The sequence below is a fragment of the Ictalurus furcatus genome, chromosome 11 (genome assembly GCF_023375685.1).
Source record: "Ictalurus furcatus strain D&B chromosome 11, Billie_1.0, whole genome shotgun sequence".
NCBI classification, from domain to species: Eukaryota; Metazoa; Chordata; class Actinopteri; order Siluriformes; family Ictaluridae; genus Ictalurus; species Ictalurus furcatus.
In genome coordinates, this window is record NC_071265.1 from 20,796,449 (window position 1) to 20,810,561 (window position 14,113).

The 14,113-nt window shown below is 37.5% G+C and overlaps 1 protein-coding gene across 1 annotated transcript; it reads right to left on the reverse strand.

Moving 5' to 3' along the window:
* Positions 1–200: 200 nt before the first annotated feature.
* igfn1.3 (immunoglobulin like and fibronectin type III domain containing 1, tandem duplicate 3) lies at positions 201–12,938 on the reverse strand. Its single transcript, XM_053635962.1, is given in 22 exon segments — positions 201–205; positions 347–697; positions 826–1,122; positions 2,604–2,796; positions 2,894–2,979; positions 4,757–5,065; positions 5,161–5,289; positions 5,683–5,862; positions 8,291–8,584; positions 8,683–8,824; positions 8,930–9,077; positions 9,437–9,480; positions 9,781–9,935; positions 10,714–10,986; positions 11,072–11,234; positions 11,342–11,455; positions 11,605–11,788; positions 11,930–11,975; positions 12,218–12,317; positions 12,410–12,549; positions 12,660–12,782; positions 12,890–12,938. Coding segments are annotated over 22 exon segments (3,525 nt in total).
* Positions 12,939–14,113: the final 1,175 nt, after the last annotated feature.

Sequence of the window (14,113 nt, forward strand, 5' to 3'; positions counted from 1 at the left end):
ATACAATATTAACTCTTTCATACATTTCATTTTTGGTGTGTTTCTACAAACACCATGAACAAAATCACTTTTTCGGTATCATCTTTTATTTGGCATCTATTAAATAAAACAGTACTGGCAAAATGTAACTTAAGTGAATGGTTATAGGTAACAGGTAATGGTTATAGGTAAGCTCTGAACATCTCCAAGACAGCATCTCTTCATTCTAGGGTAAAAAAAAAGGGCAAAGCGATTATGTAAATATATCCACTGTCCAGCACTGAATAAGCAAAAACTGTTACTGTACTTAATATTCAGGAAAATAAACTGAAAGACACAAGTGTATTCTGTGGACCTATCCTTTTACCCACAATATATTCACATAACCTACCTCTTATTTTCAGTTGAGTAGTGCACTCAGCACGGCCTAAAGAATTTTCTGCAACAACTTTGTACTCTCCATTGTTTTTAGGCCCCACTCTTAGTATTAATAATGAACAGACACCACACGTGTTGGTGATGTAGTAGTTGGTGTTTGTGTTGAGACTGATGTTGTTGTGGTACCAGGTCACATGGGGGTTGGGATTGCCACTCACAGCACAACTCATGTAACATTCATACTTCTCTGGACTTGTATGTGTTTTCATTGGGACCGTGAAAGTAGGTGGTGACTCAAAGTTGAAGGTCTTGGGTTCAGACATACTAAGGATGAACTTTTCTGCAGCGAACAAGTACATATATGTTCAGCTATGTATGCTAATCATGACATCTTATCCTAAATTTATAATTACGGTACACTGTCTTTTTAACAGAGATTAGTGATGTGAGTAAAAATTAATACATTACCTTTCTTACTCACACACCCCCATGTTAGGGACTCAGAAGGTTCAGAGAGCCCAATGTCATTTTTGGCATACACACGGAAGTTATATTCTCTTCTTGGCATGATATTGACAGCTGTGAAGCTGTTGTTGAACACTCGGTCAGCCACTGTATGCCAGGTCTGCTTGACTGAGTCACGTTTGGCCACCATGTAATGCAGATGGTTATCTCTTTTCTCATCAGGAGAAGGGCTCCAGCAGACAGTTAATGTGCCAGGAACATTTTCCTCCAGCTCCACTGGCCCAGGAGATTTGGGGTCATCTGTGTGACAGACACATAGGCTTTTCTACCATTCTCTGAACAGCCTTGATCTGTTCTAAGCTATCCTGATTCCATTCATTTCAGTTCTGTCAGACTTGTTATTCTTGTGATGTGAGGTTTCAAAACAAGATATGCCTGTGCCTCTCTTGAAATGCTAGAGAATGTATGCATATGCATGTAAATATTTTAGAAAGGCCAAAAATGCATTGAGACCCTGAACAGATACAAGACATGCATTCTTCCAAGTAATTCTGAATGTAATGTTCCCACAACCCAAGGCTAATCAATAGATTATCATCACCAAAGCTTTGCACTATAGCTTACAATAGAAATGTTTTTTTTTCCATAACATATACATACTGTCTGCACTTACATTTTCCTTTGTTTGTAGAAATAAAAAAACTATAACGCTTGATAATTATAAGATCTTAGCAGCTGCAGAATATTCTGAAACTATCCCCATTTCAAGCATAAACTGCAACCTTGGCAACCCTGCTATTAACTGTCCTGGCAGTTGCTTTTCCAACAAGCATGAGGCAGTGTGATTCGTACCCCAAATGGGCTCTGTTAGTGCTTTTTGCAGTTCCCAATTTTTACCACTAGGTGCAATATTTACTCTATGGCGCTAAGAGGGGCAGTGAGGGTGCTGCCCCATGATTGCACAATTTCTAGAAAGCTAAGCAAATCAGTGTAACATTAGTTTGTATCTGTCAAATAGAATTTTTTTTTTAATGGTTGGTCACTCAAAAGTGGTAATTAATATTTTAACAGAACTTAAAATGTATGGAGTTGTGAATGAGGACTTCATGAAGATTGTTCACATTTGTTGAACAGCTGGCATATATGGCAGGACTCTGCTCCACCTGCCTCTATGGATGAGCCACCACTGGCAGAACTGTTAAAGTTCCACAGATGAGTGAACATCTCACCAATTCCAGTGACCTTGATTTACTACCACAAGACATAGCACTTAAGTCATACTACATAAATTTTTTTCCTACTTTCTTCTTGTTTCCCCAATTTTCTCTCAATTTGGTAATATGCCAGTGTCCACCCACCAGCTAGCTCTCCCTTATTACACAACAGCTACCACCTGGGGAGGGTGAAGACTAGCACCTGCTGTCTCCAAGACACATACCAGCCTTTACCCTGCCCAGTTGCTAGCTGTCATGTGTTAGGGAATTTCTAGTGAGTGGGAGAAAAGATGCATGCATGAGCTCACAGATGCCCATTATTGGCCAAATTGAAAGAGAAGAGAGTAACACCATTCCTCTGACCCAAAGAGCAAGACAAATTGCTCTCATGGACACAGAATCTCCTGACTTTTACTTTTTACTTTTGCTAGATATATTTTTTACTTTTGCTAGGCTGAATTTTCAGTCTCCTCTTAACAAGGGGCATGTTATCTGCCCTTGTAACTGTTACTTGTAACTACTAAACTAGTTTACTCAGTGTTTTGCCTATTCATTATGGTGTCTTACCTGTGACCCTAATCTCAGTAATGAAGGTCTCTTGGCCCACCATGTTCTTGACTATAATGGCGTATACTCCTGTATCAGAGTGTTCTGCAGATGGAATCAGGAGCTGAGATGTTCCTTCTGTATTGCTTACAGTCACATGTTTACATAGTGGCATTCCATCTTTGAGCCAGTTTATTGTGGGCATTGGGGAAGCCTGCCAATTAGATCCCCCCTCATAATTTTACATTATATGTAAATACAATGACATATTCATTATTTCATTATTATGCCTTTCATATATTTTGTTATACCTCAAAATGTATGTTGACCCGAGCAGATTGTCCAGCTCTCACCACCATAAAGCTCTTCAATTTCCGATCAGTGAACTTTGGTTTGACTGTAAATGATATTTAGAAAATAATTGTGAAATAGTATCATTATACATACAGTGAGGGAAAAAAGTATTTGATCCCCTGCTGATTTTGTATGTTTACCCACTGACAAAGAAATGATCAGTCTATAATTTTAATGGTAGATTTATTTGAACAGTGAGAGACAGAATAACAACAAAAAAATCCAGAAAAACGCACATCAAAAATGTTATAAATTGATTTGCATTTTAATGAGGGAAATAAGTATTTGACCCCTCTGCAAAACATGACTTAGTACTTGGTTTAAAAACCCTTGTTGGCAATCACAGAGGTCAGACGTTTCTTGTAATTGGCCACCAGGTTTGCACACATCTCAGGAGGGATTTTGTCCCACTCCTCTTTGCAGATCTTCTCCAAGTCATTAAGGTTTCGAGGCTGACGTTTGGCAACTCGAACCTTCAGCTCCCTCCACAGATTTTCTATGGGATTAAGGTCTGGAGACTGCCTAGGTCACTCCAGGACCTTAATGTGCTTCTTCTTGAGCCACCCCTTTGTTGCCTTGGCCGTGTGTTTTGGGTCATTGTCATGCTGGAATATCCATCCACGACCCATTTTCAATGCCCTGTCTGAGGGAAGGAGGTTTTCACCCAAGATTTGACGGTACATGGCCCTGTCCATCGTCCCTTTGATGCGGTGAAGTTGTTCTGTCCCCTTAGCAGAAAAAAAACCCCAAAGCATAATGTTTCCACCTCCATGTTTGACGGTGGGGATGGTGTTCCAGGGGTCATAGGCAGCATTCCTCCTCCTCCAAACACGGCGAGTTGAGTTGATGCCAAAGAGCTCCATTTTGGTCTCATCTGACCACAACACTTTCACCCAGTTGTCCTCAGAATCATTCAGATGTTCATTGGCAAACTTCAGACAGGCATGTATATGTGTTTTCTTGAGCAGCGGACCTTGCGCGCGCTGCAGGATTTCAGTCCTTCACGGCGTAGTGTGTTACCGATTGTTTTCTTGGTGACTATGCTCCCAGCTGCCTTGAGATCATTGACAAGATCCTCCCGTGTAGTTCTGGGCTGATTCCTCACTGTTCTCATGATCAATGCAACTCCACGAGGTGAGATCTTGCATGGAGCCCCAGGCCGAGGGAGATTGACAGTTCTTTTGTGCTTCTTCCATTTGCGAATAATCGCACCAACTGTTGTCACCTTCTCACCAAGCTGCTTGGCAATGGTCTTGTAGCCCATTCCAGACTTGTGTAGGTCTACAATCTTGTCCCTGACATCCTTGGAGAGCTCTTTGGTCTTGGCCATGGTGGAGAGTTTGGAATATGACTGATTGATTGCTTCTGTGGACAGGTGTCTTTTATACAGGTAACAAACTGATATTAGGAGCACTCCCTTTAAGAGTGTGCTCCTAATCTCAGCTCGTTACCTGTATAAAAGACACCTGGGAGCCAGAAATCTTTCTGATTGAGAGGGGGTCAAATACTTTTTTCCCTCATTAAAATGCAAATTAATTTATAAAATTTTTGACATGCGTTTTTCTGGATTTTTTTGTTGTTATTCTGTCTCTCACTGTTCAAATACAACTACCATTAAAATTATAGACTGATCATTTCTTTGTCAGTGGGCAAACGTACAAAATCAGCAGGGGATCAAATACTTTTTTCCCTCACTGTATATTACAAATTTATACCCATAGCTATATCCATGATTTTTTGGAAATAATATTTGTAGTTGTCTACAGAGAAAAAACGGCACCAAGTGTACTTGGTTAAAATAGTTAATGGATCCATTTTACCTGGTGGTGGCATGGCAATGATGTAGTTGTCCAGGTCCTGCGGTTCACCATTTCCTCCTTCATTTGTTGCAACCACCCTTACCCAGTACATGGCCATGGATTTAAGACCAAGAATTGTGTAGGAAGTTGTGATAATTGCATGGGAGTTGCAACGAGTCCATTCAGTATTCTCCGCTGGTCTTACTTCTACAAAATATCCTTTAGCTTCATCTTGCACCCCTTCTTGATATTTTGGTTTAGTCCAACTCAAGGACAGGGAAGAATATGTGGAATCTGACACCTTCAGATCAAGTACTTTACCAGGGGGCTCTACAAAAACAAATGATCATTATTAAAGTTTATTCAACATTTAGAAAAGGAAGGCACATTAGGTGGCATTGTGTAGTTCATTTTTTATAACTCACTTTTAGGATCTCTGGCTATCACAAAGTCAGAGGGAGTGCTTGGTTCTCCAGTCCCAGAGAAGTTGATGGCTATGACACGGAATTCATACTCAATTCCTTCAACAACATCCTTCACACCATACTGTTTGGCTGGAGGCAAAATAAAATTTTAAATTTTGATTGGGTGGTTTTTAATACGATGCTATTATAATGAAAGTTCAAATAGAATTTTTTTTATATTAAAAGTTTATATGAACTTTTAAATGACCCTAGTGATTTGTACAATGTAGATCTATTAAGGACAAAAATAAATGTCGATTTATTAAGGACAAAATCTAAAATCATTAAAGGCACATTAATGATTAATGAATTATTTTAAAGACATTGAGGCCATAAAGTAAAGTATAGTTTCCATAATAACTCTCTATCTATAAAAATGATCCTTCGGATGAATTATAGCTTAAAAAACAACAACAAAAAAAACCCCTAATATACCTTGAATCAAATTTAATATAGAATATTTGCTGCGTATACATTTTTAACCTTTGATTGGCTCTTCTAGAGGGTTTACTTGGTGCCACAGGTTGCTGCCCTTTTTGCGTTTCTCCAGGTTGTAGCCCACAATGTTGGTTCCTCCAGTTTTGGTCGGTGGGGACCACGACAAGTTGATACACTCTTTAAAGGCAGTGACAACTTTTGGTGTGGAGGGTGGACCAGGATATGCTGCAAGGCAGATTTTCAAATTTACACAAATGCTTCTACAGAGTGCATCTCAAATATCACAAATGCACATTTATGTGATCAAGAGGCTGTTGAATATACTGGTTGTAATAATGCCATGGTTTAACATGTAAGAATCCACAGTGTGGTCAGATCAGCAGACATTATTATAAAATACCAGAATATGACTTATGGTACTGGGAACCACTAACGTGGATATTTTAAAGTTGATCATGTTTTACATTATGTTTTCATACTGAACAGCAAAATCCGGTCATGACTTTGAATAGATTTGACACAATCAAAGCACACATAAACAGAGACTTTCAGAATTGCTCGTGCAAGTCTCAGTGGAGCTAATGAGTCAAAATGTGAATAATAAAAGGAAAAAGGTCAAAACAACAAATTAGGGGAAGTGATCAGGGTAAGGCCAGAGCAGGAGAATCCTAAACAGATATCAAAAGCTTTTCCATTAATGCATGAATCCCATAACACAAAAGTCAAACAAAAAAAAAAACAGCACTGCACAGGCAGGGATATTGAATCCTCGGGGGTGTCTCTATCACATTGAGGGCTAAAAGGACTACATCCATGGCGGCAGGATAAATATGACTGGGATTTGCTTAAGGACTGGGCTAGGGTCCAGAAAAATACCTGAGACCAGATTCTGGGACTTAGAATAATGGGCCAAAGGAGTAGTTGGGACAGTAGACTGAGGCACTAGAGTGACCAGGACCACAGTATGAAGGATCATGTCACCTGCTGCATCACTGTCTTGCACAGTCTGAGATCAAAAGTCTTAGCTAGACAACTCCTTGGCAGTCAGCTGCTTTCAATCACCTGTCTTGTTAATGAATCAAACTGAAGAGTGTGAGCCATAAACCCTTCTACAGGCTAAGTCTTAATGCTCCTTTCCTGAGTTATTGGCGCCACTCAGTCACCATCATCCACTGTGAACAACAAGCCAGTGCTCAGGAATGGACATTTTCTCCATATGCTTAATGCATAGTGAATAGTGAATCAGAAACCTTTTCAAACCTTGCAGACTCCCTTCACAACAGATGGCAAACTGGGACAGTTTCCTCAGCAATTAATGCAGCCCTATGTGTAAATTGAATGAAGTCTGATTCATGAGAGGACAAGCAAACCACAGAGTAAACAGCACCATACACAAAATAAGATACAGTGAGGCTAATATTGAGGAATGAGTGTGAATAATGTTTAGGAGGAGAATGAGTGAGGAAGACTGGCACTAGGAAGATTCAAAGAGATCATGTAACAAAGTTTCATAAATGAAATGAATATCGCAAGCAATACAATGAAAATGTGTGGGGAAAAAATGTTTGCAAATCATGCTGCCTGCAGCTCATCTCCATCAAAATGACTGTCAAAATAAAATGCTTCACACAGTAATGTAATATCCTGCAAAAACTGCTGCTTTGCTGTATTGGAAAAAGGTTGTAATTAGGATTTTAACTTCAAAAATGTCATGTATATTGCAAATTGTGTAATTTTTTTTCTTTTGTTTGGAATCCCACACATGCCTACTCATAAGGAAAAAATGTTTTTTTTGGTTTGTTTTAGGAGAGGCACCTGATGAAAATCCTGTCATATGACAATAAAATTATGCATAATTACAGTACGTTTCCGGTCAGAAATATTAATAATTTATCTGCTGAGGTCAAACAGAAAGGTTTTGCCTTTATTTATAGAATATTACATATAATCACTGCTTTCTTTTGATGCACCAATAAACTAATAAACAAAAACTTTTTTTACCCGCTGTTTTTGGTATAAACTCACCATTTTGGGCTAATGGTGGGTTTCAGCAGTCATAATGTTTTGAGTCTTTAATTTAATGAACTGCAATAAAATTGCTGTCACGCATTATAATACCCTATAATCCTTTGGAAAATTGGGTTACTGTGCAGTGTTTTTCCTGTTCTGATACATTTGGTTTAATTAATCAAGCCTTTTAAGTCTTAAACTGTTTTAGAGTAGAGAGAGAGAGTTACACAAAATCTAGTCATGCAGCAGTTTCACCTTTAGTGCCAGCCTGTATGTCATCTGTCTCAAACACATCACTGGTGCCTTCTGTAGATACGGCCCTTATACGGTAGCAGTACTTCCTGCCATGGTCTACATCTGTGTCTTTATAGTGGGTCTCGGGAGCAGTATTTCCAATCTTCTTCCAAGTATTCCGGCCTACCTGCTGCCGTTCGAGATTGTAGTAAATCACAGGAGAACCTCCATCATCTTTTGGAGGCCTCCACTTGAACTCCACACATGATGATGAGGCCTCAATTACCTCTACAGGGCCCAGTGGATTGGTAGGGTTTTCTATATTTGAGGAAAGGAATAATATTGTGGATTTGTGAAGAGTACTTAAACAACAAAAGGTGAACACACATAGGGTCTAAACATTACTGACCTAAGACAACGAGCTTGGAGAAAGCCTCAGTAATCCCAAATTCATTCTTTAGCTTGACCTTGATCTCTCCTGTATCTTTGCGCTGGCATTTGGTGAGAAGTAGCCAGCTATGGCTGAAGGACTTCTCAATCTTGACATTAATGTCATGTAGCAGCTCCTCACCGTCATGGTACCACTGCACTTTTATTGGCTCTTGACCCACAAAGCTCAACTTGAAAGTGGCATTCTGGCCAGCCTTGATGATCACAGGCTGTGAGAACTTAGTCAGATCATCTTTATTGAACCTTGGTGGGTCTGGAAAACACTTGTATTATGAATTCTGGACTAAAACATGCAGAATATTGTCCTTAACTACTTGAAATGACTTTGATTCAATTACTAAATTAACTTACCTTCCACAGTGAGTACAGCCTCTGTTTTACGCCCATCTACCTCAAAGCGATACTTTCCATTGTCTTCCTCTGTACAATTATGAATCACTAGTTTGTGCAATGCTCCGTCTTTGATAGTCATCAGGTCATCTGTAGATTTTATCTATGTAGACAATATAGTAACTTTTGGACCACAACTATTCTTTCCAACAAGTTACTGCATCTTTTGATCATGACCTACATGAGCTGAGTATGTGTGCATACCTACCTCCTTTCCATCCTTATACCACACTCCATCATAGTTTACATTGCTTATCTTGCAGACTATCTCAGCTGAATGGCCCACAATGGCTTTTACATCTTGTAATCCGCTAGTGAAGTAAACCCCTTGGTTTGGTTGACTGGAGATTGATTGTCTGAAAGCTTGGTCTAACAAATTTGCATGTGAGTTACAAAAAGAAAGTACATTGCAGTTAAGTGTTTCCGACCAGTACAGTACATCTTTATTGTTTACATCTCTGGGAGATTATATATATATATATACAGTGTACATTATATACTTTATGCCTATACTATACTATAAATGCTTATACTATTTTATTTTATTATGCTTATACTATTATATTGTAATATTATGTATATATATATATATTGTATATATTTTTAAATTATTTTTGTATTATTATTATTATTTGAAAAGAGCATTGATAGTGTATCAACAAGTCACATGAAGGAAAAATGGTATAAAATGTTACAATGTTTGCTATATTCATACATACCAGTTACAGTATCAGGGTTGAATGGCCCTGTCCTGACTTTCTTATGCTTCTCCTCTCCTTGCTCCTCACTGATTGGATCTGAATGCTGTTCACATTTATTCACTGCTTTTTGAGGTACATCCTCCATCTCTGACTCTTCCTCCTTTGGCTCTTCCATCATTCCTTCAGAGACAGACTTGGGCTTAGCTTTAGGCTTGGTTTTAGGTCTGTCTTTGGGATTCTGAGATGTCTGTGGGATTAGCTCAGCTGCAGGCTGTGCTAGAGAGTTATGAAGAGGCTCAAATGGAAGCTCAACAGGAGGTTCAGCCTCATTGTCTGGGGCCTGTGCAGCCTGGTCAGCCTGATGTTGTTTGAGTATTATTTTTCTCTCCTCTCTCCCCTTCTGTAATTTTGCTTGCTGCTCAGTTGCAATCTTTGCCAAGTCAGTTCCGCTACCTCCGGCCTGGGTTGTTTTGCGTGCTGCTTTTTTTTCACACTTGTCTGAGTCATTGTCAGCTGTTCCAAAAGACAGACAGATACAGACATGTCAATATGCTAGACAGGGATTAAAAAACAAAAACAAACAAACAAACAAAACAGCCTGGCAACATCAGAGAAGTAGATTCTAGATGACAAATAAAAAGAAATTAATTCATATTAATTTATTTAATCATTTATTCATAAAAACTAAGAATTCAAGTAAAAACTATAAAAATTTCACTGTGAATTTATAGATCAAATAATACTCTTCTACTAATTTTCCAGCAGGTGTATTGATAAAGTGTATCTTTCAGTTCAACTAAACATATACAGTGATTTGCATTATTGTGAAGTATTCGCCCCCTTGAATGTTTCCACATTTTGTTGTGTTATAACTGAATTGAAATGAACTTCATTAGAATTTGTTTGATTTGATAGCTCTATGGTCTTCATACTGCTGTTTGTTTAGATATGTTTTCTAACAACCTCCTGGGCCTTCCAGGCATATTGACTTTACTTGCAAAAAGGTGGGCTCCAGTCAACTAATTATGTGACTTCAGATGGCAGCTTGTAGCACCAGAACTAATTTAGGGGTTTCGCAGCAATGGAGGTGAATACTTATGCAATCACATTTTACATAAATGTGTGAATAAGTTCATTTCCCTCCGCCTTTTCAATATTGTGGGTAATTCATGAGTTTAAGTAAATTTCAGTTCCATGTTGTAAAGCATAATGCATTAAAACTGAATTATTTATGCACAAAAGAGTTTAAGCTGTTAATAACTAACTAGCAAATGGTCAAATATGCACCTACCTTCCACTAACAGCCAGGCACTGCAAGATTTGATTCCAACTACAGCAGCATATATGCCTTTATCCACCAGCATACAGTCTTTCACCACCAATCTATGGATCAACATATCCTCAGACACAGTAATGTCATATTTCTGGCCTTGAACCAATGCAACACTCTTTCCCATCCATGTGATCCTTGGAAGTGGTGCAGACAGAACACACTCAAACACTGCATCCTCCCTTTCAATAGCTGTTACTTCTGTAATCTTTACCAAGAAGTCCACATTTGGAACTGTAAGAACATAGAGCAAGTTAGGCCTATAAATATGTCAAATTTAGAACATGCGTTAGTGTGTATAAATATATATTAACCTTACTTTTTAAATCTGTAGAAAAGATATTGACTCCTTCAATGTCTACTTGGTAGAGTCCTGCATCATCTGGAGACAGACCATTGACAGTGAAGATGAACCGTCTGCCAATATGACGCAGACTATGCTTCTGATTTGAGTCAGCTGTAAACTCAACCAGTTCACCATCCTGTAGCACCAAAAATGCAGAATATTTAAGTAATGCCTATGCTTGAATCTTGTTTATCTATCTAGGTGTGAGATTAAAATGTCAGAAAACTTTTATTAGTGTCTTACTTTATAGAGGAAGATTTTGGCATTGGGATCCCTTATGTCCATTTCAAATTCAAATTCTGCACACCGAGGAGTTTTAATCTCAATATGTCTCAAGTTGCTCAGGTATTCAACATACTGTTGGAGGAAAGACAAATTCAGATTTCTAAAAATAAAAAATACAAATGCTTCATAGAATTTAGACGAGATCTTTCATTAAAATTTGTTCATTATTGTCAAGGCAAATATAAATGGAACAATTTTAAATGAGATTCCTGACATTTTACCTGTGCCTGCTGTTCTTCTCTTTCTCTTTTCTTTTCATTTAATTTCTTCAACATCCACCGGAAGTCAGTCACTCCATATTCAGCACAGATGCGCTCATAGTCTTTCTTATCAGCGCTCAACAGTAGTTCCCAGAACCTTTCATCAACCTCTCCATCTTTTCACTCCTCTTTTGGACGATTAGCTCTATATGAACAAAGGGCACAACAAATGTAACCACTGTATCTAGTCTATACTGTTAACAGAATATTGTCATACAGGATCCAGGATCTCTGAATGATGGAAAAAAAAGTATGTCATGTTCACATCATACTGGAGATATCGTACCGAGTTCTTAAGTTCTTTTTGAAATCAGCTGGTTGTTCACGTTGAGCTAGAAAAAATGGGAAGTGAGGTATGATGTATTTGACAACTTTTTTACTTTAAAATTAAAAATGATAAAATGCATAACATTAGAAAGACAGACCTATTCGTGATTCTTGCAATTCCTTGCTCTTCTTGAATCCAACTGTAAAAGAGATTTTTCTATTTTTTCATTAGGTACCTCATGGTTTTCTTCTAATTATGCACAGCTTAAGTTTTACACAGATGATTGATTTTTTGAACTTTACTTACCCTCAATTACATTCAATGTGGTAGTAACAATAGCACGACCAAACTCGTTTTCTGCCAAACACTTATAGGTGCCTGCCTGGTTTACAGCTACATTAGGCATCTAGTAAGTACAATATTCATGCATGAGAACAAACTGGGTGCCCTAAAAACCATAACCATATCACAATAATGTTAACTACACAAATATGGTACCTGTAACTGGTGTTCACTTGTGACCTGCTCATATACAATGATGTATTTTTCTGTATCAGAAATGTCACCATTATTTTTAGTCCATGTTACAGTTGGTGTTGGATCCCCTGTGACGATTGCTTTAAAAACAGCAAACTTTCCTTTGGGAAGAAAGATTAATTATGTCAGTAATGTTTTGCAAGACTGCAGCCACAAGATAATTTGATCTATTATCATTAAAATTAAGATGTTAACTTAGATATAGTTTTACCTTCTTGAATAGTCAGGGCAATGGGTTTGCGTGAGAAGTCTGGGTGGCTTTTACCTTGAGGAACTTCCTCGACAAACTGATTGATCATCACCCCAGGAACTTTGGATTTCTTCCTGATGGCTACTACAAAAAAGAAAATAGCATTATATTAGTGTAAGTGGTGTAATCTGTGCAACATTACAAAGATATTTAATGTTAGCAACACTAGATATGGATTTCCTGAGACCTACATTGCCCAGGAGCTGTAGGCTCCTCCTCCTTAGACTTTGGAAACTTCATCCTATCATGCAGGACTCAGAGGACTTGAGCCCTATTATACAAATAATGTTTTAGGTGGATTATGGATTAAATTGCTTTCATGATTACATTTTTAGATATTTTAGGCATCATCAAATAAACATATGTATTAAATATATATGTCAGTTTTTTTATGCACAAAGAACATAAATAATAAATATATAAATAAGATTATGGTTAAGCGGTGCAGGGGGTTGCAAATGTAAATGAATACATTATTATATATTATAAGGTGTGGTTATGTATGCTTCTACATCCAGTCAGATTGGCTCTGCTAGTTTTCTTTATGAACTGAGTGAGATATCATACAATTATATTACAGAATTGATATGGATTTTTAGTTTTAGAAATAATTAACTGACTGGCAAAACTTACAGGAGATATATATATATATATATATATATATATATATATATATATATATATATATATATATATATATATATATATATTCATGTTTTCTTGGTCATTAATAAGTGTACTTTAGTGACAATAAATGCTAGGACTTGGATACAACTGCACACTTTATTTTGAATGTCATCTGTCCAAAATCATGCAAAAGTTTAAATATCACCCTAATATAGAGATTGAAAGACATTTAACAGAAAAAATGCAGAAGATCAATGAGGAATAGAAAATAAATGACATCGAGTTCACAAGATGCAAGCTGCCACCACACGCAGAGAGCGATTTTCCCTCAGCAGGATTTCCTACTTTAAACACTATAAAATACAAGATTCATGGCATATACTGCAGTCTAGGCTTGAAACTAAAATAGAATATCAGCTATATGTAATAGTTTGTTTCCAAAACACCATAAATACCACATTCGCACTGTTATGAATATACATATTAAATATGTATGATGGCCTTGGCAAGCAGAGATGTTGTTTTAATAAGTTAAAGCTCTGTCACAAAAAAAATTTCCGTCACATCTACTGTATTTTTCTTTTAAAAAAATTAGATAATCTGCTAACCAGCTCCAAAAGTGCACAACACATTGCAGTTTAATATATGTAGGCATATGTACTGTAGAGTTGTTGGGTTTTATTATAAAGTGAAAGTGCTATCTGCAAGAGTTATGACCATATGTAAAGTGATTTGGGGAAATAATGCTACTGATAGTCAAACAGCATTAGTATTGCCCCCAATAAAGA